Raw genomic sequence first — 24,486 nt, 5'->3', positions numbered from 1 at the left:
TTATTAAATTAGTTCATTTCATCTATAAAGCAGTTCTGCAGAAAACAGTAATGTCATCGTCCGGCTCAGTTCAGTTCTCATCCAATAGTGTCAGTGCAGTAAAATCAATAATATTGTTGAATGTTAAGTGTCCTCGGCTTGCAAGCCAGAGGTGACAGTGGAAAGGAACCAAAACTCCATCAGGTGACTGACTGGAGAAGAAAAAAAAAAACGTTTATATATGTTGGTAATACTTTTTAGCTAACATCTTTTTAGGGTAAGAGCGACCTCTCTTAACCTGCAATGAAGAGTGTTCAAAAAGCAGAGAAGCCATTATGAGTCACACTGACATGGTGTTTCCCAACTCAGAAATGGCCCACGTGTCTCTGTGTCCTTCCTCACATCACGAAAAAATGTGATTTCAGGAACAAAACCAAGCACTCTAATTTCAAACTGTTCCCATGCCTAAATAAAGATATGAACAGCAGTGCTGGAAGGATTTTATAAAACATAAATTTACTACGATCAGATGAGTTGCCCATGATAACAGATTCTTGCACTGTTGCATTAAATAGAGTGTGAAATTAAGATTGAATTAGTCAAGCATATGACTAACCTGTCTGGTAGCAAAAATATCTGTCTGTCTGTCTATCCGTCCATCCAGCTACCTAGCTATCTGTCTATCCATCCATCTAGCTATCTGTCTATTTATCCATCTATCCATCCATCTAGCTAACTATCTATCCATCCATCCATCTGTCTATCCATCCATCCATCCAACTAGCTAGCTATCTGTCTGTCTGTCCATCCATCCATCCATCCATCCGTCTATCCATCCATCCATCCATCCATCCATCCATCCATCCATCTAGCTATGTCTATCCATCCATCTAGCCATCCATCCATCCATCTAGCCATCCATCCATCCATCCATCTAGCCATCCATCCATCCATCCATCTAGCTATCTGTCCATCCATCCATCCATCCATCCATCCAGCTATCCATCCATCCATCCATCATCTATCTAGCTGTCTGTCTATCTATCTATCTGTCTATATTCTGTCTGTCTGTCTTGCTTTTCTAGCTGTTGTTCTCGCTAGCTATCATTCTATTAACTTTGCTTTTTTAATTAAAATTGCATATGCATCATTTCTTTCAGTTTCAGTTCATTTTAGTTCTCCTTTGGACCCTGTTTTACCTAATGAACGTTTATGAGCAGTTGTGTGTTTATTGTTCTGACGTTGTGTGTATCCTCTCCATGTGAATGGTAAGATTAATCCAATGTCCTTGAAACCCCTTGCATTTGCCTGCATTGAAGCCGTGCTCATGCTATGGCCACAGCCTCTGGGAAATGCAAATATATGTAGCTCTAAGGCTAATCATTATTTCTATCCACACAAGCTGTATCTCCTTCTATCAATCACTGCTCCCATCTCTGTCACCTCTACCATGCTTGTTCCTTATGCCTCCTCATTTCAAATCCATCTCTTTGGTGACTGGCTGCCTGAATGTGTCCTTGCTATACAATGCTATACATGGTCTCCCCCAGGGTGTAGGCCCCCTTTGTTAGGCATGACTCCATGGCAAGGGACGTCAAGGGCATCCTGGTCTATCTCATGGCATGCTCCAACTACCTTCCCCCTGGCAATTATTGTTGCCCATCCCCTGGGTTGTAATCCCACCCAGACTAATTAAACAGGGTCAAAACCATTACAGTACATAGTATGGGACCCTCCTTGTCACCTTTGAAGGTGACTATGAGCAGCTCATGACGCAGGGATTCTTTTAGTTGGTAGTTTAGGATGAAGATATAAAGTTACCAAATGTATAATTTTCATATAGCTCTGCTTATTCATATATATTTAGTTATTTATTTTTATCTTATGAGGTGCTTTATCTTTCATTCTCAGTCTCATAGCATTGATATTTATTGCTTCTCATGTTGCTGTCTCAAATAGAAATGGATTCACATTACATGGTATAGAATTCATCACTTAAGTTTCAACAAGGCTCATATGTTCTGTACGATCGGTATCTCTGACTTAAGGCAAGTTTTTGTGGTCTGCAAAACAAAATATTCATCATTAAGCAGAAATTGATTTAAAGAAGCATGTAAAAAGCTCAGTCTCGTCAGAACCTCTAAAGTGGCCTTCAGTTAAAGCACTTTGCTCATTACGAACAAGTTTGTTCGATATAGTAATGAGAGGAAATACAATCATGAGAAACCAAGACAGTTTCTACAAAGTTAGTTTTCAATTAATTCCAACAAATCCGACTCTGGCAGGCATAGCAGAATCACTAGCTGGAAATATGCATTTGGGGATTTCAAAACACTGGATAGTGCAAAGGTTTTCACTTCGCTTAGACAGAAAAAAATCCTATGAGCCTCTGCTTCATTTGCATAATTTCTTCTTTAAACATATTCACCCTTCTTATACTCTTCTCGGCAGAAGGTCAAAACAACTTTTTTTCCTTGGACAGCCTTTCAAAAGTAGCTGTGTATTCTGATTGGCGCTGACTGCAAACTGAAATTGAAATACCGATAGCTTTCAACAGGTATTGTATCCTTTGGTTCAGATAGGTTGGGAGAGTTCTTCAGAGAAGGTGAAAATCTTGCCAAGATTAAACCCCTTTTGCCCTACAGACATTGGAGCAGATCCAAGAAGAATTCAGAGGACTTACATTTGCTTTTTTGCAGCCCATTTACAGGACACCTTATGAAACATGCACCGGCTGGTTGATGCTACATCTCGTTCACTCAGTAGACCTGACTCATTTTGCAGATTGTTCTTTAGGTTCAATCCTATGCTGCTGGTGACTTCAAATGGATGAAATGTTTGGTGGTTTGTTCCCTCTTCTTTTTCTTCTGTCTTACTCCCTCCCCCTTTTTATTTTAAATAATGAATGTCCTGTGTAAGAGAATCTGAGCTTGGGAAAGACTGAGATCATTGAAAGGGATCCTGAGCATCGTGGGTTAAGTTTCCGAGCAGTTTTAAACACTGGTTGGCAGAGGAAAAGTAACAATTCAAGTGGCAATGAGTGATCGGTACAGAATCTCTGGCTGTTTGCAGACTTTGGAGAGAGAAATTATTTTACCGACATCACCTTCCCACTTAATATTGTGCTGAAAACTTCTGACCTTCGTATATGAATTACATCTATAATGACTTATATATTTAATTGTGTACATACACTACTAATCAAAAAATTTGGGGTCAGTAAGAGTTTTGTAAAGGTCTCACTAATGCTGATTTATATGATCAAAAATACCATAAAAATAGTGAAATATTATTACAATTTAATTTTTTAATTTTAATATATATAATAATTTATTCCTATGATGGCAAAGCTGAATTTTCAGCAGCCATTACTCCAGTCTTCAGTGTCATGTGATCATTCAGAAATCATTCTAATATTCTGATTTGGTGCTCAGGAAACATTCATTATTATTAGTGTTGAAAACAGTTGTGCTGTATAATTTTTGATGTATGGATAGGTTTAAAAGAACAGCATTTATTTGAAATAAAAAATATTTTGTATCATCATAAACAGCCTCTTTTGATCAATTTAGTGCATCATTGCTTAATAAAAGTATTTATTTATTTTTAAAAAAAAATCTTACTAACCCCAAACTTTTGAATAGTAGTATATATGTACCTATCTATCTTTCATTTCTCTGTCGTCTCCTCTCACAGGCAGTGCAATGGCACCACAGTGGATTTCATTGCCTTGTTAAAAATGTTCTGTCAGGAAGTTACAGAGTTATTTAGTACTTTGTAATACCAGACAGAGAAGTGGGACTTCAGCAATAGCAGACTTTTTTATAAATGGGCAGAGATGATCATAAAAACCATGAGCACTCTCCTCGCTTCCTGAAATTGATCATAGGATGGGCGGTTTCTCTGTAAGCACCTCTTTTTTCCACTTCCTCTCACCTGTCCCTGACCCTCTTCACAGTGCAGCGTGAACACTGAAAACGCATTAAACAAACCCAGTGATTTATCACAGGCTGACCTATGGTGACACTCAGGCTCTCCCGCACCTAAGGGGAGATTGATGGGACCACCAACATAAAGCCTTTGAAGTTGTGACCTTTCAGTGTCCTTTCTCTGATTTCCCCTCTTTCTTTAGGTTTTATTAGTAGTGGAATGTGAAAAAGCATTTGGATCCTCCATTCTACACTGTGAACAGTGCTGTGGTTGTTGTTGGTAACTGCTGTAAGATCCCAAGTGTCCATGCCTGTGATAATCTGATGAGTCCAACAGGTGGGCACTTATAATCAACCAAAGTAACAAGTAAATGTATATTCTAAATACTCCTAAATGTATTGTATTCTATTTTAAACGTAGAATCCTAATGTGAGTTTATAAGTACATATACTGTATGTAGATATGTTCAGTCCGACATTATTTATCACTAATATACTCAGGGTCTTGTATCATCCTGAAAGGGTTTATTTTGTGCTAATGATTGTCTGAGTGTACATTAAATGGTTTGCTCATGGCCATTTTTCAAACAATAAAAAATGCACATGAATTATTGATTTAAGCTGAAATTATTTGAGAAGAAAAAAGAGGCTGAGGAGTAATACAAAAGTAATGAGAGCTGTGTAATAAATTTTAATGTTCTTGGTATTTAAATTTAAGATTTGTATTATATACAGTTGAGCTCAAAAGTTTACATACCCCTTGCAGAATCTGCAAAAATGTTAATCATTTTAACAAAATAAGAAGGATCATAAAAATTGCATGTTATTTTTTATTTAGTACTGTCCTTAATAAACTATTTCACATAACAGTTGTTTACATAAAGTCCACAAGACAAAAAAATAGCAGAATTTATAAAAATGACCCCATTCAAAAGTTTACATACCCTTGATTCTTAATACTGTGTGTCATTAGCTGGATGATCCACGACTGTTTTTTGTTTTGTGATGGTTGTTCATGAGTCTCTTGTTTGTTGAGCAGTTAAACTGAGCTCTGTTCTTCAGAAAAATCCTCCAGGTCCTGCAGATTCTTTGGTTTTCCAGCATCTTTTGCATATTTGAACCCTTTACAGCAGTGACTGAATGATTTTGAGATCCATCTTTTCACACTGAGGACAACTGAGGGACTCAAACACAAGTATTAAACAAGGTTCAAACATTGACTGATGCTCCAGAAGGAAACACGATGTGTTAAGAGTCAGGGGTGAAAACTTTTGAACAAGTAGTTGATGTGCAAGTTTTTTTTATTTTGTTTAAAGAACATATTTTTTCATTTAGTTCTGCCCTTTGGAAGCTACAAAAGATACTTACATGTTTCCCAGAAGACAAAAAAAGGAAAATTTATTCTGTTCATCCAATTCAAAAAGTTTACGTCCCCGACTCTTAATGCGTTGTGTTTCCTTCTGGAGCATCAGTGAATGTTTGAACCTTGTTTAATACTTGTGTTTGAGTCCCTCAGTTGTCCTCAGTGTGAAAAGATGGATCTCAGAATCATACAGTCACTGCTGAAAAGGGTTCAAATATGCAAAAGATGCTGGAAAACCAAAGAATCTGCAGGACCTGGAGGATTTTTCTGAAGAACAGAGCTCAGTTTAACTGCTCAGGACAAACAAATGACTCATGAACAACCATCACAAAACAAAAAAACAGTCGTGGATCATCCAGGTTACCACACACAGTATTAAGAATCAAGGGTATGTAAATTTTTAATGGGGTCATTTTTATAAGTTCAGCAATTTTTTTTGTCTTGTGGACTTTATGTAAACAACTGTTATGTGAAATAGTTTATTCAGGACAGTACTAAATAAAAAATAACATGCAATTTGTGTGTGTGTGTGTGTGTAAAAAAAAGTTTATTAATCAAAGTTTTTTTATTCATACAATACTAGAAGAATAAAAGAATATAGAGTAGCCTATCTGTAGAATATAGAGTATCCCACTGTTTTCATAAACCTTGTTTCTTTGTATTTGTTGGTTATGTTTGTTTGTTTTGTGAATACCAATGAAGGGATTAATATGAGACCAGAAGGATAAAAAGAAAAAATGAGCTTTTGAAAATGAGAGATCTCATTAAAAGCGCCCCCCCCCCCCCCCCCCCCCCCCCCCTCTCTCTCTCTCTCACACCACCAAGATTTTCCTTTTTGCATCCCACCATGACAACAGCTGGCTATTATGTGCTTTCTGACCAACCATATGTGTCTTTGTTTACACCCTTCAATATCTTTAGGCAAATGTACACTTCACCATATGTGTTGCATTCAGTTCTGTCCACTATGCATTAGTCTCCCTGTCGTGACGTCAGAATGGGCCAGCTTTACATTTGATAGTGGTAATTTTGTTGAGAGTGGAGGGGAATGCACTGTAACCATATCAGCAATAGATTAGAAAAGGCTCTCCAGTTCTGCCCTTTGAGACCCAGAGCAGTGGATTCAAGTTATTTTCCATTTACAGAGTTAACTTCATGCTCCACTACCAGAACGATTTTTATCCAAAGAAACAAAAAGACTGCTGTAAAAGCAAATCACAACAATTCTGCCATCAGTGTCTTTGGTTGTGATGTATAGTAATGCGTCTGAAATACCTATTGAGTAATGATACTAGCATCACATCTGGTTGGAAATTATTTATTTGCTCAGGAATTTAATTCAGTCATGCATTCACTTGAATGTACTGTGCTTGATGTTCTTGGGCTGCGTAGTGTAATGGGTCTTTTTTTAATTAATTTTTACATATTTAAAGGGTTAGTTCACCCAAAAATGAAATTTCTGTCATTAATTACTCACCCTCATATCGTTCCACACCCGTAAGACCTTCATTCATCTTCGGAACACAAATTAAGATATTTTTGATTAAATCCAAGAGTTTTTTTTTTATTATTATTTATCTCCCATAGAAAGCAATGAAATTGCCACATTCAAGATCCAGAGAAGTAGTAAAAACGTCGTTAAAATAGTCAACATAACTACAGTGGTTCGACCTTAATGTTATGAAGCGACAAGAATACTTTTTGTGCGCAAAAACAAAACAAAAAAACAACTTAATTGTTGAATAAAGTCATTAATTTTGTTTTGTTTTTGTGCACAAAAAGTATTCTTATCACTTTATAAAATTAGGGTTGAACCACTGAAGTCACGACTAATAGTGACTATTTTAACGATGTCTTTACTATTTTTCTGGACCTTGAATGACAGTAATTTCATTGCTTGCTATGGGAGATAACAAATCTCTAAGATTTCATCAAAAATATCTTAATTTGTATTCTGAAGATGATCGAAGGTCCTACGGGTTTGGAACAGCATGAGGGTGAGTAATTAATGAAAGAAATGTCAGTTTTGGGTGAACTAACCCTTTAAAAGAAATGGTAGAATACTGATATTTGCATTTTTTGAGAAATGCTAAATTTAACCTATATAATATTAATGAATCTAACTGTGGCCAAAAGGTGACACAAAATTCAAATTTAGTCCATCCCAAGAGATTTACTGAATTCAATTGCTGCCTCTAATTTGGAAAGTGTGACTGGAGATTTAAAGGGATAATTCAGTACTCTGTAATCATTTTCTCACCCTCATGTAATTCCAACTTGTATGACTTTTTTTCTTCTGAGGGACATAAGATGATATATTAAAGAATGTTAGTAACCAAACAGTTTTGGTTCCCATTGAGGGTGGGGAGGGTTGGTTAGGTGAGGGGGGTGGGTCTATGTATTTAAGTATAGACTGTGATTAATGGTAACTGAAGACCATTCTTCACTAGTGTTAGATCTGATTTCAGAACAATATACTGTACTATAACAGAATGAGATTCATTGGACCATGATTTCAAACCAAATCAGGGACCAGGGTGAGAACCATTCAAGTAAACTTTAGTCAAGTTCTGTGGATAAGAAATTTTTGTTTAAGCAATTGACTTTAGTTACTTGTCTCTAACTCCTTTTATTTTAGGATTACAGCAGCCAAACTTATTTTACAATCATATTAATTAACTATAAGATTTTCACTTGAGAGAAAATAACTCCTTTGACACAATCCCACAGTATGAAAGGTCAGTTACTCCCATATCATTCACCCAGTTATGTAAAGCTGCAATTCCTTCATTTATTTTTTATATAAAGCTCTATCAATAGAGGTTCTTTCTGACCTCTATTCATTTTCTAACGTTTGTTTAGACCCACACTTTGAAGTGGAATTATTCAGTATTCAGCTTTCTATTTCCTATTTCACTCAGTAAGAGACAAAATAATTAGTGTATTGAGTTTGAGGTTATGTGCGAATGAGAGTGGCAATATGTGAGCAGATGTGCATGTGTATCCATTTAGTTTTAAAGTTTAAAAGCTATCTTTTACCACTAACTCACTCTCATGTAAATTAAGCAATTAATTGAAGAGGTTTGACTCAAAAGAATGATTAGTTCACAAATTGTGAAGGTGAGAAGGAATGGAAGTTAAATTTAGTCTGTTTTTAACTCAAAGCTATACTTCAGTATCACTTCAAGATTTGTAATATAGCACACAAGTCTTATGAGCCACTTTTCTGATTTTTCTTTTAAAGCTTGGCAGCACATGACTTTATCCACTTTCATTATATCAAATGACCAAGATATTCTTCAGAAAGTCTCGCTTTTCATTCCACAGAGGAGAGAAAGATGTTAGGAGTTTGGTTCGGCATGAGGGTGAGTGAATAATGACAAAATTTTAGATGAACTACCCCTTTAAAAAGTGTGTGTGTGGGTGTGTGTGCGTGTCTATGTGGGTGGGTGAGATTAAAAGCAAAGGCAGCACAAACGCCCCATGATGAAAGGATCTCAGTGAGGCTGGCCGAATCTGACCTGTATTTGATTAAGAAGAATGCAGAGAGCTTGCTGCCGAGTTCTGTAGAGGTGTGGTGTGTGTCTTTCTGTGTCTGTATCAGCATTTTAATCTGGCCGCTACGCTCCAGAGTGCACCTCAAATACAAGGCATTATCATTTATGGTAATCCTAAACATGTTTCACAACACAACTATATTACAACAGCTAATTATAGCTAAGATGCTTTGACATGTTTACCTAAGATTAGAGACTTCATTAATTTAGCACTAGTGTAGTAGCATTTAATCAGAAAATGGTCAATTTATTTGCCAATGAAATCATAGTTATATATGCTGAATGAGAGAATCACCAAATTAGCAATGCTGGAATTAGTTCCAATCATTGAATCTTTTGTATAAGGGCAGATATGGTGGATGATGGCTATATTTCATTCCATCCTTTTAACCTTCATGTTCTGCTTGGTGTTTGTGAGACCCCAAGGCCATTATATATACTTATTTATTAATATTATATGTGCTTAACATTGAAACATTAGGTTAATACTTCTAAATTGATAACATGACAAATAGATTTTCTACTTTTTAAATGTAGGCCTATTTTTCTCTGTTTCTATGTTTGTTCTGAGAAGTGCTTGCCTTCTTTGTGGTAAAACATGGATAAAGCTTTAATAATATCTGTGTTCTTGGTTTTGATTTGGCTTCTGTGACCTCAAAGAGCTTGGTTTCTGTTCATATTTGTTGTCAAATAGGTGCATTTTGAAGTATGTATGACTGGATTCATTACATTTCTAGTATGAGGCAGCTGCTCCATATTCAACAAGCAGGGCACTTATCCTTTCTCTCTATATTATTAGACGGCCATTCCTCTTCCCTCCTGTTTGATCACTGAGGGCTGTACTATACACTGCTGTCACAAGAGAACATGACTCAGGCCCAGCCAGTGGCACATGTTTTTTAAATGAGGTCTGAAGCTTTGTCATGTACTTTAGAGGTCATTCATTAACCTTGTTCTGTTTGTCTTGAACTTTTCTCCTTAGGCTATGGCAGTCCTATGGCATTCAACATGGACTATGTGTAGCTACTGGTGACAAAGGAACACAAAGGCATCATTTTGTGAGCGTACAGTATATGTGTGGTGTATGTGCGTGTGTGTTCACCATTTACAACCATCATCATTTATTTCACAAAAGCTCCTGAGCATAATTTTTCATAATAGGATCTGAGGCAGTTGAGCTCCAAAAAAGTGTTCTGAAATGTACTTTTTTTCTGAGGAACTGAAGTTTCAGCAGTATTATTCCAGTATTATTTATAAACTATTATAGAATTTTTATTTTAATTTTAGTTCTAATCTTATGTGCTTTTGTCATTATTTTTTTTTTTTTTTTTTTTTTTTTTTTTAGCGTTATATTAAGCTTAATTGATTTTTAAGTTTTAGTTTCAGTAATTTTAGTATTTTAACATAAACATTTATTTTAGTTAGATGCCTGTTATTGGTATTCTGGGTAATCTGTTTTGGGTGGGTTTTGCACTGTGTTTAAATTTGGTTTCATTGGTCTTTCATTGATTGATTATGATCTGCACCTGTTCTCTATTTCATTGTTTCATTTCATTGTTTGACTTGTGTTATTTATACCCTGAGTTTGTTCAGTTCATTGTCCGTTCTCATCAATATTATGTTGGTTGTTCTGTTGTATGTGTTTTTGTATCCAATATTCTGAGAAGTGTTATTTATGGGTTTAAATGCATAGCGCTGAAACCCCATTGTAATTGTTACAATTTAGAGATTCTCTGGAATCTGATTGTCAATAATTATCAAAAAAAAAAAACAAACTGAAATTTAGATTCACAGTCCCTAATGGCTGCCAAAACTTTCAAATTGGCCGGAGCCTCTTTTACTGCTATAACTCCTGAACGGATTGAGATATTTTCACCAAACTCAGCACACCACCTAAGAGCTAATTTTGTGGTCACGTGAAAAAGGAGGATGTGGCAAATGGCCACTTGTTGGCACTATAACAGGGGAAAAAACATGAAAATGGCTATAACTACTTCACCGTTAGTCCGATTGACTTGGCATGCAGTGTCATTGACCAAGGTGCCATGACTGTCTATGAGGACATTGACGCATCTCAAAAAACATGTCCACCATCGGCAGCTATCAGACAAGGTTAAGGGAGGCCGATCAAAAGGAAACTCAGTGGGCCTGTTTGACTCACGGCCCTAGAGGCCTGTGAGAAAGAAATTGGCTACTGGGAGGGCGGCTTTGTGTTTTTCACGTGCGTTAAGGGTTGTGTATCGTGCAATTTTTCGCACTTTACCTCTAGAACCATCGAATCGTTCGTTAAATATTGGAGATTATTTCAAAAACCAACTTTGGTGAACTAGTCCTAGGTTTTTGGCTCATCCTTGATAAAACCACTGGGCAGGGCATAATATACTCAAAAGCCTATAAATCCTAAAGGAAAACTTGGAACTTCAAGAAAATAGTTGAGCACACATAAGTTTCTAAGGAAGCATGCCAACTTTTATGAAGATCGGACCATAGGTGGCGCTATAACTGTTAAAAAGCTTTAAAAACCTTGTATTTCCTTAGTAAATTGCCTGTATTGGCTGTAATTGGTCTTTTCCATCAACGATTGAAATGGTTACAGGCTTACTAAATGAAAGTCTAAGTTTTCATTTCACATTTATATTTCATTTTAAACAAGTTTCAATTAGCAATAACAACACTGCATTTACGATGGACATTTAAGATGTTATTCACTGAAAATATTAAGAAGCTTAGCAGAATATTTATGTTGCTCTTTTCCATGCAATGAAAGCATTTTTGGAGTTTGATAGTTTTAGGTCACTGTATGTTTATATCAAACATTCTGCTAAAGTTCTCCTTTTTGTTCCATGGAAGAAAAAGTCTTTTTTATTTTCACTTTAAATATCACGGCTTTTTTCTTTTACTAAAATGATCATAATAAAGCAACTTCAAACTAAAACATCAATCAGCTTACTTACTCTGTCTTGACAGAACCAAGCTTCGCTTCTGTGTTTGATGCTGTGGTGTGCTAACATACTGTCAATATTCCCGCTGTAAGCGGTGTACACTGTAAAATATGATTTTATGGTGAAGTAAATACTACAGAAAAAACAAATGTAATTTTTACATGAAAAAGTTAGTCCAGGCAAGAATTAAAAAAAACTAAGTAAATTCTATATTAGTGCTCAATTTAAACTTGTAGAACTTAAAGCATAAATATCAACATTATAAAATTAAGTAAAACTACTCAACTTTTCTGATACTGATGTTCCCATCATGCACTGGGCCTTTTTTGCTGTTTTTCCAGCTGTTTTTACACTGTTTTATCATTGATTTTGTGGTTATGTTTAGAAATTTGCCATTTTGTGACATTTGGAGTTCATTTTCTACTCAGAATGGCACATTCACACTCAAAAACGATCCATCGAATGTTACCGTCATTGTGTATTGTGTACCAAGTATTGAGGTCTCTGTGTTCAGGTGCCATGTTACTTCTAATATGTAGATATGGTATCTACACAATATCTATACTTAAATGTTTCTAAGTAAAGCATACACTTTAAAAGCATGGTTTAATTCAGTGTTATATTGTTTGTAGAAATTACTCAACCTTTTACTGGCCGAGTAAAAATTACTTATTTTCTTTGTTAATTTTACTTAACTTAATTAAGTAGAGTTACTTAATTCCATATTTGAAATTTACAATTAATACTATTAATTATTACTAATAATATTCGTGCAAAAACTTGCAAAAGAAAAATTAGGTAAAATTTACTTATTGTTCTTTACAGTGTATTGGCAGAGGAATGAGAAAGAGCCCTATTAACTCAGCTAGCTAGCAAATACTTCCTGACAAGAATATTGAATTCTGTTGCAATGTGATGATTAATTGGACCAGGCAATGTAACAGCCCAGCACGTGTTTGCTTATCAGAGTTAGTTCTCCATTAAAATTAAAATATATCATGCCTGCCGGGTTTTAATTATTGAAAACTCCTTTTTCCCCCCCATTTTTTCTTGCCCCTGGGCATGGAGAGGTGTGGAGGAGAGAAGCTGACTGATTCAGTCTATTGGTTTTGTTATGATGTGTGTCGATGGCTGCTTGGTGTGTAGAAGAAACTTCATTTTAAAGCTGGAATTCATTCTAATGAGTTAATGATTCTTTGCACTGTTTGCAGGAATGGCGATTCAATTTGGATGACTGTCTGTGGGGAGGCCAGATAAAGCTGACTTATCTGTCCCAGGATTGCGTAGTCCTTCAGTCCACAGGCACCCGTATAGCCGCTGGGTGAGTGAGTTGCAACAGAAAAATATGAGGCTCCGTGTTCTGTGTATTTTGCTGGAAGCTGTTATCTCCATGGCTGCGCTTGTGTCCTGTCTTGGTCTATTCTTCATTCTTCGGTAGCATGTTGACAGGTAAGGGTATTTGGGAAATGTTGAGAGGCTCTGATTGGCCTCCTCTCGTCTTCAAATTCAACATGAAATCAAAATATACACTATTTGTATACATTTTGACTAAACATAATTCGACAACATTGACTAAATGTTTGCTAAGAAGTATTCCCTACTAAAGCAAGGCGGTATTTGACTCTGGTAAGTATATACAAAGCAAACTGATAGGAGTGGTCTTGGATGGCAGCATGCCCAGTGCATTATGGGTGTTGAAATTTTCTTGCCTATTTGGCAAAAGGGAAAACAACAGCCTTCTTTCTCTGTTCTAGCACTGATTTCAAAAAATGTTTTTCATTTCTCTTGTATAGGCAGTCAAGTTTTATTGAAAGCCAATATTCAAGTGGTGAAGTACCCCTTTAACAAAATAACATGTGATGAGTTAAGGCAGGAACACACCAAGCCGTCGGTCAGCCGTCGGGCAGTTTTTGTTCGTCGGCCGACTAAGTTTTCTCAGTGTGTTCCGCACCGTCAGCTGAAGTTGGTCCTCGTTAGCTTTTTTTCAGCCAATTCAACATGTTGAATCGACGTCGGAGCTCGTCGGTCCGTCGGTCCATCTGATCATTCTGATTGGCTGTTCAGCTACTGCCACCTGCTGGTATGGAAAGGCATTTCATCCGTCATTTTGGCCGTCGGCTGTCAAGCGTCGGTTTGGTGTGTCAGGGCAACTTTGGACCAAGACGCTGCCGACGTGAACCAGCCCCGCAGTCTGCTTTCATCGCCACTAGTTTGTTGGCGTCGGCTTGGTGTGTTCCTGCCTTTAAAGCAACCATGCCAATTTAGCTTGCTTCTAAAACTGTTTGAGCTCTTTTATCATGACTCATGTTTCATGGGACTTCTACACGAGCACTTCACATCGCAAGTGCAATACTGTACCAGGCGAGCTACCAAGCAATTTTAGGTAGAGGCACATTTTTGCCTCTTACTATGGTTCTATGGTTATTGTTAAATATTAACCAATATCCAAATATTCAGCCATTGTTGTATTGCAGTAATTTATGCAGTAACTTTATGTAATAAAGGTCACTGCTATATAGAAAATAACAATTAATTTGAAAAAAAAAAAAAAAAAACTTGTTGAGGGTAAAACTGACCTTCAGGGTCAAAAAACCCTCCTTAAATGTGGGTTCGGGTGTTTCAGTAAAGTAATAGTCCTCAGTGCCTAGTTTTTTAATTCAGTTTCTGAGAGATTAAATCAGATCCCACCCCATTTTTTTCCATCATCCTGTTTCATCTGTAAATGTATCACATTACGGAAATTTAATGGATTGGAAAAGCAGTTTTATGATGACTTTAACAGGAGAGAAGATGAGACATTGATAATCTTTCATTCAAAAAAGAAAGAAAGAAAAGAAAGTTTTTGTCCAATGTTCTGATTTGATTCATGATGGACCTGGAAATTGAGCCATAGCGTCTGTAAACTGATCAGAGATCAGGGAAGTGAGATGATCGGGTTGAGCGCTCAAGTTCTTATCCAGGTGTGTCATTACAGGTAACCTGAGCAGCAGGGTAAGGGCTGCTGATGTAAATAGACTCAATTAATGTGGAAACAAAACACTGCACGAACAGTAGAGACCACAGAAAGTCCCTCAATGTGAGACAGACGGTCCTGTTAGTTTCACTGCTGGCTGCAGTTATTGGCAATGCCATGTGTCCTTGTAAACTATATCATTTGATGTTGTTGACAAGAAGTGGACGCTTCTAGAGTTGCATGCGAGAGTTAATTGATACGCAGATGGATTCATTCTATAGAACATGAGGTTTGTTTGAAATGCTGACGGGGTTCTTTTGGTACAGGAAAGGCTCAGATGTGCTTCACCCTGTGCAGATGATGAAGACCATTCTATTTTTGGCCCTCCTGTATGGGGATATCCGGTCTGCAGTTTGCTCTCTCACAAGCACACACACATGCACACTTAGACACACACGCAAAGAGGTGGTGTGACTGCGAGGGAGTTCTACGTTCCTGGCTGTTCTCAAATTCCAATTTAAGCTCAAAGGGAGGTTTGATGTCTGCATAAAGGGATAGGTCTATGCATCCCATCCTCCAGCATTAATGTTTAATACAGAACACCATGGAAGGCTTCAGACTGCATATCTTTCTCTTTAAAAATCTCCAACGCTACGACCGGCCCAAATTCCAGATGACTGACATCTGCCGTCCCCCAGGAGAAAACTCATTTAACCTGCTTCCCTTAGCTGCCTTCAGGATTTGACTACAAATTTGAATGTTATGTAAATCACCCTGGATTAGGATTGCTGTCCGATAATCAAAACAGAGGATGGGTATGTACGAACCAGCATTTCCTGCTCCATCTCACCTAGTCATGGTGTTTTAAGCACAGCAAAAATCACATCTTTGATTATATTGATTCAATTGGCGGGGGAGGGAATTCATCAAACACCTATATTATTGGGATTGAGAAAGTCTCACAGCTCTATAACTCATTCCACTCTGGCAGACCACTGTTTGGCAGTAATCTAGCTATTCACACATCTGCTTGAGGAGCAATTAGTTTGATTGGAATTTACACTGAATCAGAAGGATGTCGGTGGGACACACAACTGCCCATCAGCTGCTGGAGCTGCTCCACGTCCCGTCCCCCAGCCTGACACTCTCATCAGTCTGAACCCATCCCTTTGTCGCTGGGGATTACAGTTTAATCCTCCAACTGATTCCTGTCCTTTTCCCCCTCTGTCTCATTCTCAAACAGTTTCTTTTTCTCTTAAATGTTGTAGAGCCATCACTTCAACAACTGTATCCTTGATGAAGCCACCCACTTGTGTGTGTATAAATCACACAAAGCTGTCGTCTGGGAGACAACAAGGAACATTGTCCTAGGCCCTTTGACAAGGAGGTCCACTAAGGTATAATATAACTTGTACTCTTGGTCCTAGGTGTGAATTCATATAATGGCCCTGAAATTACATATAAGCTGCGTCATAATTCAGATGCTGCATCCTTTGAAGGCCAATTGCATCACAGCGGCGCAACGAAGGCTGTCCCAATTCAAAGGCTCCTTCAAATGCGGCCTCGAAATGTGTCCTTGGTTTCCCGGGCAATGAGGGACACAACAGATGGATCCTTTGCTGCTTAGCTTACCCCCAGAATTCATTGCACAGGATTTTTTTTTTTTTTTTTTTTTTTTTTTTGAGAGAGAGAAATTGCCGGATTACACTTGTAAATGTAAGCATTGGGTTTCAGTTTACTTGAATATCTAATGATACAAATGTAAAACTAAAAATAAAAACTATAAAGTGTTGACAAAGATGCGATTTCATATAGTTTATACTCTTTATTATATACAGAAATGGACCAAGGTGAACATATATAGACAGGTTGTGAACCATGTTTTGTTTTCAGACAGTTGAATATAACTTTCAAAAAAGTCAAGTACAAACATTACTTCCACTCGTCAATGACAACTGTCACAGTTGCTAGGCGACAAGAACAATCATCCGTAGGCTAGACCATCCCATTTAACAATGCTCAGTGTGACCTTTGCGACCTTCGAAGGCGTGACCTTTGAAGTCTGAGTCCTTGAAGGATGCAGCCTCCGAATTTGGACACAGCTACTGTATAGAGTAGGGTTGGACTAATCGATAAAATCAATAACATCAGTAACGGAAATAATCAAAGACAAATGTCTTTATTGATTTGTCGGGTGCACATCACTTTAAGCTAAGTATATATGACCAACCCACACACATTACATGTATTTCACATTGTGTGGAGGGGGAAAAAATGTATAGCATACATTATACATACATTATGTACTTGGTTTGAAGGAAATCAGATCAGATCAAGTTCGTAAGAAAAGATTTTTTAAAGTTGTAAATAAAGATTAATGAAGTCTGTTTTTCATGGAAATACTATTTCAGTCTTTGTACTTGCCATTTCTTGGTTATTTTTTTTATTTATTTTTACTAGAAATTTTACAAGAAGTAGTGTTAATTTTTTAGTGTACATGTATTAGAAAATACACTGAACCTCAGAATTACTTTATTATGTGGCAAACAACATACATAAATGTATGATTGAAGGGGTACAAAAATGAGACAGTCAAGAGGGGGTGGATATGCATATATCAGCAGTGCATATCTGTGCAATCATTCATGGGTTTTATGTGTGCAGACCCTTGGCATCCAATGATGGAGAGTGTGAGTGCACAATGCCAGCTGTCTCACTTTCCATTCATATGCCACCAGGACCTGCGCAAACTGCTTAGTTATTTTAGCATTTCCCTAGGCATGCACAACCTAATGAGTACAGTATGCACACTTTGTACGCGTCTGTTCGTAAGCTCCATAATAGTGCTGCCAGGTGAACAGCATGTATGCAAATACTGAATCAAACTAATTGGGCTGTCCTGGGGTGTTTGCACTGTGTGCAATGCATAAATAGACATCATGATTTCTACTGTGTGTACAGCAAACACAGATGCACTTACCTGTAGATATATGAACTGTCGTAATGGAATATTGCGTTTGATGAAACAACCTCATGATACAAATATTCTGTTGGGAATGCAGACTATTTTGCCTTATGATCTTCATATTCAGTTACTTGATTCAGAAATATTTTGAAAACGCCATTGTCACCAGGAAAACGGTTCAAGTACACCGCGAGTGTAATAATTCATGTTTCGGTCGTGTTGACGCACAATGACGTGCACCTCTAAAACTCGTTTAAAATAGGAAACTGTAATACAATAATCTGCTGTTTATAAGGTTTATTGTCGGAGTGCGAACGGTTCGTGACTAGGGCTTGTATTCAGTACGTCCCTATGATGATTTAGACTTCCCTTTAAACTTACAGTGCCTCTCTCAAAGCGCGAGAGGGGCGCGCGACCGACCGGCGTTCACTCACACACTCGCTCGAGTCTATGCAGTGATAGTGAATTCTGAGCGCGCGGGACAGTAATGATGTGTCAGCGAAGAATATTCGCGCTCTTATCATTTTCCCGCCTCTGAATTCAGCATTCCATCAAGAAGCGTTAAGTAAATACTAAAGTGAGTTCGTTTATCCGGTTATGGAGCACTGTGGACAGAAAATGTCTCTGCTGAAGAAAGTGAGGACCGGAGTCGTGGCGAGGGGTGAGTTGGGAGTTTCTACTTTAATGCTCTTGTAGATTTCATTTAGTAAACTTTATATAATCATTAATATATATACTTTTTTGCATATAATGCGTATTTATCAACTTTTAGGCTGTCAGCGGTGTGTTATGATTTCGCTTTAGCTTTATTTGATGTCTTTGCTTTCATACATTGACTGTACACAGTCTAACACATGTCTTCAGAATAATGTTATTTGAACATTTTTTGTGTATTTTCAGATTTAATAAAGTTAAATTCATCAGCGTTTGAACTTTATCATATCATATTATACATTTTTAAATTATGGGTTGTAAATGAGCCAGGAATTTTCATAAATTCTTTAAGTATGTATTGATGGAATGGGATAGGGATTTAAATCGTAACGATTTGTCTTAACAATTCTGATTCGTCTGAAACGATTAGATTTCTACGAACAATTCTTTTGGTACTTTTGATAAAGAATTATTTGGATCTAAGAATGCAGTTCTGTGCTGCCCTCAGCAGTCTGTTGACAAATGATGAGATCGTTTCGGATTTCAACATACATGTAAGAAACAAATTTAATGTAATTCTTGCTAAATATGTTACATAGAGTTTTAAAATGACTTTTCATCAACTTTTTATTGGCGGCATGAATACGATCCTTCAAAATTGGTCAATTATATATTGATTGTGAGTCAGGTTAATTAAGTAACTGCCCTGACTGATTCATAAAGGTTTTTGAAATGAACCAAAATGAACTGGCTCTTTCTTCAGAAATAATATACTATAATATACTGAAATGTTGGGATTTAAATGTTGCTTGCAAAAAGATTTGTTTGGAATAAACATTTTTGAATGGTTGTCAAAAACGCTCTTTGTAACCAGATGGCAGACATAGACATGGTGGAAATGTTTTACTTTTTTCTTTTTTCCCCTCTGAGTTAAAGTTACAGTATAATGATCTTTTAAATTTGCCAAAGTCGATAAATCACTCAGACGTGTAGTGTATTTTTAAATAAGTTTTTAAAGGCAACAGATGTGGCCCCTGACCCTTCTTGCGTGCTGTCTGTTGTTATAAAAGTATGCCCATTATTTTGCCATTGTTTAGATACATTTGCAATTATCATGCATTGTCTTCTTGGTTCACATCCTTCCTAATTTCCACCCTATTTTAACACCTGCTTATGTGTGATTATGAAGAATCTTGCTCCCCTCACTTTCTGCTCATCAGCCTGTACTGGAGAGAATGTTCTTGGTAGAGCCACTGCCACTGGGCTGCTCAGCACACTTTCCTCAATTAACTTTCCACACAGTAAAGCAAGCCTCGCTCCCAATGGGAATACGCTTCTATTAATAAATAGTTTATCACTCCCACCCTAGCATAATGAAACACCTTGACAACAGCAAATTATTCAATCTCTGTTAAGAGTTGTGGGATGTATGGAGGTCTTTGCTAATACACCCAGCCTCCAGAGACTGTGCCAAACAACAGTGTCCTTTCTTATTGAAATACAAAAAGCATGGCTGTAAATATGGATATTATACAATTTTTATGTAGTTTCAACAAACTTATTTTCATGAACACAACTATTTGACCTCTTTGAATTTTGTTGTCTCTTTGTCTCCAACAGAGTGCAAATGATGTGGGCTGTTTGGCTCTTCACTGAACTGTGCACGAGATCCTGTGGGATCTACCTTCGAATAAACACCTCAATGCCCAGCACCCAGGTATCAGGCTAACGGTGAAACAACCATAGCTTCGTCCATCACTTCGATCAGCTTTCCTTTTCAATGCCATCATGCCAATCATCAGCAACGCCAATCATGACTTCAGCAACCTCTCGGTCAGTGACGACAGCAGCTTGGACCACATCTTTACTGAGATCCCAGAAACCGAGACCATCAAGGGAGTGTATTATCAGCGTGCTCAGTTCATTCGCCGATCGGAAGATCTGCTTTCGGTAGACCACGGCCTGCAGGCCCTCATCAACGTGGGGGGCAACCGTTACACCTTCCCTTGGAGTACGCTGGAGCAGTTCCCCTTGACACGCTTAGGACGTCTAAAACCCTGCAGCAGCCCTGAGGAGATCGCTTGCGTTTGTGACGATTACGATGAAGCCCGCCGTGAATTTTTTTTCGACCGTAGCCCCAGTGCGTTTCGTATAATCCTCAACTTCCTAGCAGCAGGAAAGCTACGAATGTTACGAGAGATGTGCGCACTCTCGCTGCACGAGGAGCTCAACTATTGGGGCGTGGAGATGGCCTACATGGAACGCTGCTGCAAGCGCAAAATGTACACGCGCATTGAGGAGGTCGCCGAGCTTGAGCGGCGGGAGGAGGAGCGCCGTCAGCGCAGTATGCAGCTGCGCCCTCCTGTTGTGGAGACACGTTACCGCAAGATCATGAACGATCTGAGGGACATGGTGGAGAACCCTCAGTCGGGCTTGCCAGGAAAGATCTTTGCCTGTTTTTCTGTGGTGATGGTGGCGGTGACAGTGATCAGCTTGTGCATCAGCACTATGCCGGACCTCAGAGAGGAGGAGAATAGGGTGAGTGCATACAAAATGTCTCAGGCTGATTAAGGAGATGGGTCACCCGAAAATGAAAAGTCTGTCATCATGTTGTTCCAAACTAGTATAAGTTTTTTCAGAATATATTTTGTTCCAACAGAGAAAAAATGAAATTTCTGTCATTAATTTCTCACCCTCATGTCATTACAAACCCATAAGACTTTTAATTCATCTTCGGAACACAAATTAAGATATTTTTGATGAAATCCTAGAGGTTTTTTTAATCCCCCATAGAAAGCAACGAAATTACCACATTCAAGGTCCAGAAAAGTAGTAAAGACATCGTTAAAATCAGACAGTGCATGTTTCCGGGTTCTACTTCAGAACGACGACTCAATATGCGTCGTGCTAACATGTTCAGCGTCGGCCAATACTAAGTCGGTGTTCTGACGTAGAACCTGTAAGCCTGCACTATCTATATAACGTCTATACAAAGTAAACTGCGTAGGAGAATGACAAGGGACAGAAGAATGAATAAAGTCGTTATTTTTGTTTTGTTTTTGCGCACAAAAAGATTTCTCATAGCTTCATAACATTAAGGTTGAACCACTGTAGTCACATTGACTATTTTAACAATGTCTTTACTACTTTTCTGGACCTTGAATGTGGTAATTATGTTGCTTTCTATGACGGATAAAAAAAACCATGTATTTCATCAAAAATATCTTAATTTGTGTTCTGAAGATGAACGAAGGTCTTACGGGTTTGGAACGGCATGAGGGTGAGTAATTAATGACAGAAATGTCATTTTTGGGTAAAGTCTTATGAAGAGATATATGATTGCTTTATAGATTTAATTTCAATGATGACATAATTTTCACTTTTGGAATTGAGTTAACCCTTTAAGTCTATATGATCTGGAAAATTTCTATGCTCTCAAATGCGTAGATGCTTTCATATAGAGCCAACACTCTGGAAATAGAGTGATTTACAGTATATGTAAATCCATGTGTAGCCATTCTCTCTATGGTACATTTTACTTCAGTTTGTCTTGATACAAGATGTAAGCAGCAGACGCCTTAGCAGACACTTAGACCCCATTCTCCTCAGGTAGAATGCGAGTATGTCGCTAGAGGTGTGTTTCTGGTCTTCAAGCAGACCTGTGCGTGCTGTTCCTAGTGAGAAATAATGAATGCACCTCAGCAGGGCTCCCCAATGTCAGTAAATACCCAGAGAGTAATGAACTGGACCAGCAATGCCTCCACAATGTCAGCAAACATACATAGAGAATAATGAACCAGCTCCATAGAGACCTCTGGAATGTCAGCAGGCACAGAGGGGGTCCGCTTGAGAAGACTAGACCTTTTTGCTGTTAAATGACTATGAATTTTAATCGCCCTTAGGCGGACACCTCACACCATCCAAAGTGTAAGGGGAAGGCTGCTGAATGTAGCTTCATTTGCCTGAAGTTTCGCTCCACATGTTTTGATTGGAAAATTTAATACTTTGTGTGTGTGATTGGATGTGCTTGTGTATATGTCAAGGTAAGATCTGGCAGTGTCTACGCAGTTGCGCCAGCATATAGCATCCAACTGGAAGCAGCAGGACTGTCATATTTAATTCACACTGCCGGGCCGTTTGTCAGTGTCACCAGCACGGTAGAAAAGGAATGGCCTGAGCATGGAGTCATTCATCTCTGCTCATAAATGTGTATGTGTGTGTGTGTGTGTGTGTGTGTGTGTGTGTGTGTACTGTGTATACAAAGATATGTGTGTGTGTGCATGTGTTCATTGAGTGATAACAAGATGACCTCCTCTGTCTCTTCACTCTGTCACAGCGCTTTCAATTCTTTGTGTGTAACGAATGTGAAGATGTACAGATTGATGTTTCACACTTCTGTATGTTTACAAGCATAAAACTTTTTTTGGTGAAATTTTATTCCCTATAAATGATATACAACACAATTTTGGTTTAGAGCTCAATATCAGATCCGGATAGACAAGGCAGCAAATCTCTAGTAAACGGGAAACATGAACAGAAGTGAGAAACACTGTGAGCAAGCTCGCAATGAGCTGATAGAGAAAAACAGTGAATAAATTCAACAACCCACAGGCTTGTCTGAACATTTTGACATCAATGTGACCTAAACAGACCCCTGTAGCTTATGCAGCTTGTGTTCTAGCTCTAAATAAATCTATAAGAATGTACAGTGGTCTACAGAAAATATCTGGACACTTGAGGAACCCATAAATATATAGGAAAGACATTGCTTAAGACAACAAAATATCAAACCATGTAGCATTCATTTTACATAAAATTTGCACAAGCACACTTTTCAAAATGTTTCCAAAAAGTTTTGAAATTATAAAACAAAATATATTGTTTTGTTCAAAATCAAGACAAAAAGTATTTGGACACTTTCTAGTTGTCAAATGTTAGTGCAACATGTCTGTAATCCATCCACTGAAAGTCAATGGTGAAGTAAAGTGAAGTTAAATCTATAGTAAGGTCTAGCATAATTTGTTTGCAGGTGCCATTTGGTTTGATAATTTGTATCGAATTCTACATCATTCAGGCATTTTAAGTGTGATTTAAGTGTACAAATACTCTGTATACATACTCTCATTGTGAATCCTGAACTCTGTGGTGCAATTGAAATTGTGTTTTGTATTTTAAGCGTGATATGGATAGATATGAGATACAAAACATTTATGGAGTAGCATCTGAACTTGTTTAATCTGACAACCTTAGGAATCATTCCAGAGAGGTTAAGTATCTTGTGTGTTTGCAGGCTGTATTCTCATAATCCCAAGCAACACCTTTTTTATATTGTTTAGATAACAATAAATGCATTCTTGTAAGGTGATAAGATGAGTTTTATCTGGATTCATATGCCCTAATACCCTTTATCTTTGCGGCAGCTAGATAAGTCTGAAGCAGTGCTACTGTACTTGAATGGTAATATGTGTATGTATGGGTGTACCTTCTGCAGGTTTGTAACAGTTTATTTTATATAAAAAATTTAAACTAACCTTCATTCTGCTAGTTCTATATTGTAGGGATAAAACATCACATCAGATAGTAAAGAGAATATGAGCATCCGTAGGATCTGCCCTATGGATCTGTGCTTCACTCCTTCCTTCACTCCTGGATATTTAACTTTTTTCCCTCTCTTGTCGTATGGTAGATGCAATCTAGCCCTGCTTTTTCTAGTTTTCCCTCTGCTTCCTAAATATTAATTTCTACCTTTGCTTTTCTTCTTTTGGGATTCTTTTCTTTCTACCCTCTTATCTTTTCTCTGCCTTTTCTCACCTTTACTCTTGTTACCACTCTCTGCCCCGTCCTTCCCCCATGCTGTCTTAGACTCTCTCTCCTTTTCAGCTCCCCGGGGCTGCAGGTGTAAATTTTGCTTTGTTTGAACTACAGCTGCAAGGACTCAGAACCGAAGGTGTTTGTATGCTATGAGCATCCAGCAAACTCTCACTCACCAAGTGCTAGTGACACACACACACACTTATTCACAGTGTCCTTTGAAAGTGAAGCTGACCAACTTAAAGATAAAATTTTCAAAATCAACTAGTAGGTGGGTTTCCTGAATGACTAGTCGACTAATCAGTCTTTAGCATAAATTTACTTACCCTCATG

At 37.8% G+C, this 24,486-nt stretch overlaps 2 protein-coding genes across 4 annotated transcripts in view; both read left to right on the top strand.

The window, feature by feature from the left end:
* The window catches only part of si:dkey-246g23.2 (solute carrier family 66 member 2), a 69,930-nt gene extending 56,757 nt beyond the window's left edge, over positions 1-13,173 (top strand). Inside the window, exon 5 of the mRNA XM_051869550.1 lies at positions 12,982-13,173. Within this exon, the coding sequence (XP_051725510.1) occupies positions 12,982-13,027 (46 nt within the window). The 3' untranslated portion in view covers positions 13,028-13,173. The remainder of the gene's footprint in view (positions 1-12,981) is intronic.
* kcng4a (potassium voltage-gated channel, subfamily G, member 4a) overlaps positions 13,077-24,486 on the top strand; it is a 35,263-nt gene continuing 23,853 nt past the window's right edge. The window contains exons 1-3 of one of the 3 annotated variants that reach the window (XM_051869544.1): positions 13,077-13,091; positions 15,992-16,120; positions 19,963-20,880. In XM_051869544.1, coding sequence (XP_051725504.1) covers positions 20,131-20,880 — 750 coding nt within the window. In that variant the 5' untranslated portion in view covers positions 13,077-13,091; positions 15,992-16,120; positions 19,963-20,130. Of the gene's footprint in view, positions 13,092-13,317; positions 16,121-17,760; positions 18,350-19,962; positions 20,881-24,486 lie in introns of those variants that run through there. The other 2 variants (XM_051869543.1, XM_051869542.1) reach the window with 2 other exon arrangements.

This window comes from Ctenopharyngodon idella, chromosome 18 (assembly GCF_019924925.1).
Source record: "Ctenopharyngodon idella isolate HZGC_01 chromosome 18, HZGC01, whole genome shotgun sequence".
Lineage (NCBI taxonomy): Eukaryota > Metazoa > Chordata > Actinopteri > Cypriniformes > Xenocyprididae > Ctenopharyngodon > Ctenopharyngodon idella.
The sequence above is the reverse complement of the archived record's forward strand: the minus strand, read 5'-3'. Positions and strand labels throughout refer to the sequence as shown.